Genomic DNA, 3,611 nt, shown 5'->3' with positions numbered 1-3,611 from the left:
GATACTGGCCCCCTAGTCCCAGCGATCCCCTTATCCCCATCTCTTATAGAGAAATTTTTTGCCTAAATTTGGCATATCTTCATGTTATGGAGAATACCACCTACTAATTCGTGACTCCTGTCAAGATTGGGATGGAAACTTGTGCATTTCATTGCATTCTAACAAAAACATTTTTTATTTAAATCATCTTAAGTGTGCTAGATTCATAAAAATAAGGTGTGAGGGATTTTTTTAGGCTGAACTTTAGGATTTCTTTGTGGCTCCTACATTCACATTTCCTGTGAGAATCTCAGCTTATTGTTTTGTTCATGGATTGGAAGAGGAAAAACAACCTTCCCTGTTTTGACAATCTCCATATCCATATCTTATTTCTGAAAAATGGAGCGACTAAACTGACCTAGTTGAGTGAACTGAAATCAAGAAAATAGTCCCTCTGCTCCTGCAGGAACAGCCATTCATGTCAGGCTATATTTTCTTTTCCACAAATTCTTGTCCCAGATTCTAAAACTGTGATTTGCACCAGCCTTTTAAAACGTTAGGAGCAAACACATAGTGATTAGTATTTGTATTTTAGTTGATGTTTATTTGGATGGTTTGTAAGAAGCTTAGGCCTTAATACATTTGCTGTAATTCTAATATAAAATTAGTATAATTTGCATTCTGCCCATCAGTTGCATCCTTGATCTTCTATTAAATTGATTCTCACATTAATCTCTCAGCTTGTTAATGTTTTGCAACTTATCTGTGACATTAGCCCTTTAGGTCTTTCAGTGCTGATAGATGTTATCTATAAAGTTCCTTTGTAGTCTTCTATTTAACTTCATCAAGATCAGCTTTGAGCTCTGTATTTCAAGGCTGCACACTGTTCCTTCTCTTTGCAGCTTTGTGATACCCAGGATGAAGTTGCCCAGACTTTGGCAGGGGTGGGGATCAATGGTCTGGGTGAGTACACGCCTTGCACGGGCATCTCATCCTTTTGCCTACCACCACCCACAAATGACCGTGCCGCTGGCTCTCCTTCCTCAGAGAGTAGGCGGTTGTTCGCAGCAGCTTGGAGGAAGGAACTGGTCATTTGTTATAGAGGGAGAAAGATTTAACAGGATAGTTCTGTATGTCTCTGCTAACTTCTACTGATCTGCTGAGCCAGTTGCAAATGGAACATGGACTCCCTTAAACACGTGCATGTGTGAAAGTGCCAGTGGCCCTCAGAAGTTGGGTTGTGAACACTTGATTAGGATGGTATCATTAGTTCTAATTGGGGAGGCCCCTCTCTTCCTGTCTGTTTCATAGCACCTCCACTGTGTCATTTATTTATCTTTTCTGGAATGCTTTCCCCATCCCCTTGGCACCTCCACCTTCCCTAACATACAGGCTTCTGCAGTGACTCTTCCTTAGTCTGAAGTCTGGGTGTACCTCCAGGTGCTTAAAGATGTAGAGTTCTGCCACCCCAAGGGATTGACGGTTTGTTTTCTTTGACCAGCAGAGGTTGACACTGAGGAACTTGAGAGAGAGCTAGATAGTCTTCTTGTGGACTCGACAAAAGAGACTCTGGATCTGCCTCCCGTGCCCCAGAAGCCGCTGCTTACCACCATTTCTGATGCAGATCTTGAAGCTGAGTTGGAGAAACTCTCCTTTTCAGACAAAGGTATGCATAGATGCCAGCAAACAGCCTTGTGTGTCTGCTGTTGGGAACAAGCACAACCAAGGGTCTGTATTCACAACCTGTATGGTAGAGTGTCTGGCATTACTGTGTTGGAAACTGGTGACCTCTGGCAGTCTGGGCATAGAGGACAAATGTGCTTTGGGTCCAGGAGTCTTCTTCATGTTTCGTATCTGTATAGGTGAGGCGTAAAAGTTGAGGCACAGCAGAGTGAGCAGTGTAGGGTGGAGAGGAGAGCTTGGTCTCATGAGGTCACTGTTGTACCTACTCTGTGGACAGTGACTGCTGAATTTATGGCTGAGAATATGGAAATGCCATAGAGCAAGGGAACGTCCTCCTCTCTTCAGCCTTCATACTGTGGGATAGGAAAGTATTTGCAACAAGGTGTGTTGTGCATAATTCCTTTTAAAACTAAAGCACCCAGAAAGCTGCATGAGGCTACCTCGTGTGTATTCAGTGGTTTTTATCCAACCAAAAGCTCTCGAAAGGGCCAGGATGACTCAGTACCTAAAATACTGACTTCTTGGCCAAATTCTTGTATAAGCTACATCCCATATCTTTTCTTCTAGGGCCTTCATTGCTTCCTGCCTCCCATCTTGTAGGCACAGGCTCAGTGGGCCTTTAAGTTAGTAACCCACAAAAAACCTGTACCGGATCAGATGCCTAGTTCCTTTTGTCTCAAGTAGGAGTAAATTTCAGGTGCTTCAGATATTCTTTTGTTGAAGACAGATTATAGAATGGCCTGCCCATTGTATAGTTAGTAATTACCTTTTCTGGACTGAAACATGAACATTACATGTTTAGAAATATCACTCAGGCCTCCTGTTTAACGCTTTTGAAACTGAGACCATTCCTCAGTTCTGTATAAGTAAGTAATTTTTTCTCGTCTCCGTTGTCTTTAGGTTTAGCTGGTCTCCAACCCATCCTGCTGCTAAGCATTCACTTGTCTCCTTTCTTTCTTCTTTGCATCTTCCTTGGTAGGTGTGGCACAAAAGACTGAATCTACTTCCTCTGAACCCAAAAGAGTGGTGGCACTGGATCTCTGAAGATACAACAGCACCCTGCTGCTGTGATTCGAGAATAGTCTTAAGTTTGCTTAAATAGTGACCATAATTTTAAAGAGTAACTTTGGACGGTGGGCTAACACCCTTCTCTTTTTACGGGATATCACTTGCTAAGTGACATGATCTACTGCCATGACAATCCACCCTCTCTGGAACTGATACCAGCTGGTGTTGCTGTCATCTTAGTGCCAATATCTACATTGGTCCCAGTTTGACTGTTTATCCCAAGTCGCCTTCGGTGTTCATTATTTTCCTGGTGAGCTGTCTTCCCTGCTGGGATTACAGCCCTCACTGTTATGTCTAATGAAGATGAGAGCTCTACTTCATAACTGCTTGATTTTGTTACAGCTGATGTTGAGGAGAACCTGAAAAGCAGCAGTATCGCAGTTGCTCAACGTCTGGCTAGTTGTGTGGTTGTGTAAAACATTTGGCACATTACATATATACTGTCCTTAACAGTCAAGTGTCTGCAATAAGCTTGCACACCTGTCGATAGTGCTACCTATCTTTTCCTATTTGTATTTGCACGGTTGTGGACAACTAGACATGTGACTCTTTAACTGTAGGAAACTTTGTTCTCGTTGCCACAAGGGGGCAGCAATTGCCAGCACAAAATGACACTTGCTCCTCTTTCTGTAATAACAAGGCCTTAAAAAGAGACCTGCAAAGGGCTTAAAAATGAAGGTGTTGCTTTTTATGCTGTGATGAGATGGGCCTGCAAAGCTTATTTAAAAAAAGAAACTGCTTAGTTTGTGTTTTGGGGTTGTTTTTTTTAACCTGTGAAAACAGCAGGTAGTTTAAGTTTTACCTTCCCTGTTCGTTGCAGATTTTTAGGAGTCAGAGGGGGATTAAATGAGAGGTTATTTTTTTGCACTACCAGGGAGTAT

General features: G+C 42.5%; 1 protein-coding gene across 1 annotated transcript in view; it reads left to right on the top strand.

Moving 5' to 3' along the window:
- CHMP7 (charged multivesicular body protein 7) overlaps positions 1-3,481 on the top strand; it is a 7,605-nt gene extending 4,124 nt beyond the window's left edge. Inside the window, exons 7-9 of the mRNA XM_019504256.1 lie at positions 882-942; positions 1,481-1,645; positions 2,642-3,481. Coding sequence (XP_019359801.1) covers positions 882-942; positions 1,481-1,645; positions 2,642-2,706 — 291 coding nt within the window. The 3' untranslated portion in view covers positions 2,707-3,481. The remainder of the gene's footprint in view (positions 1-881; positions 943-1,480; positions 1,646-2,641) is intronic.
- The last annotated feature ends 130 nt before the right edge of the window (positions 3,482-3,611 follow it).

Source organism: Gavialis gangeticus, unplaced genomic scaffold (genome assembly GCF_001723915.1).
Source record: "Gavialis gangeticus isolate Ggan-Ray unplaced genomic scaffold, GavGan_comp1, whole genome shotgun sequence".
Classification (NCBI taxonomy): domain Eukaryota; kingdom Metazoa; phylum Chordata; order Crocodylia; family Gavialidae; genus Gavialis; species Gavialis gangeticus.
Note: the sequence above shows the minus strand (reverse complement) of the source record. Positions and strands in the feature narration are given on the sequence as shown.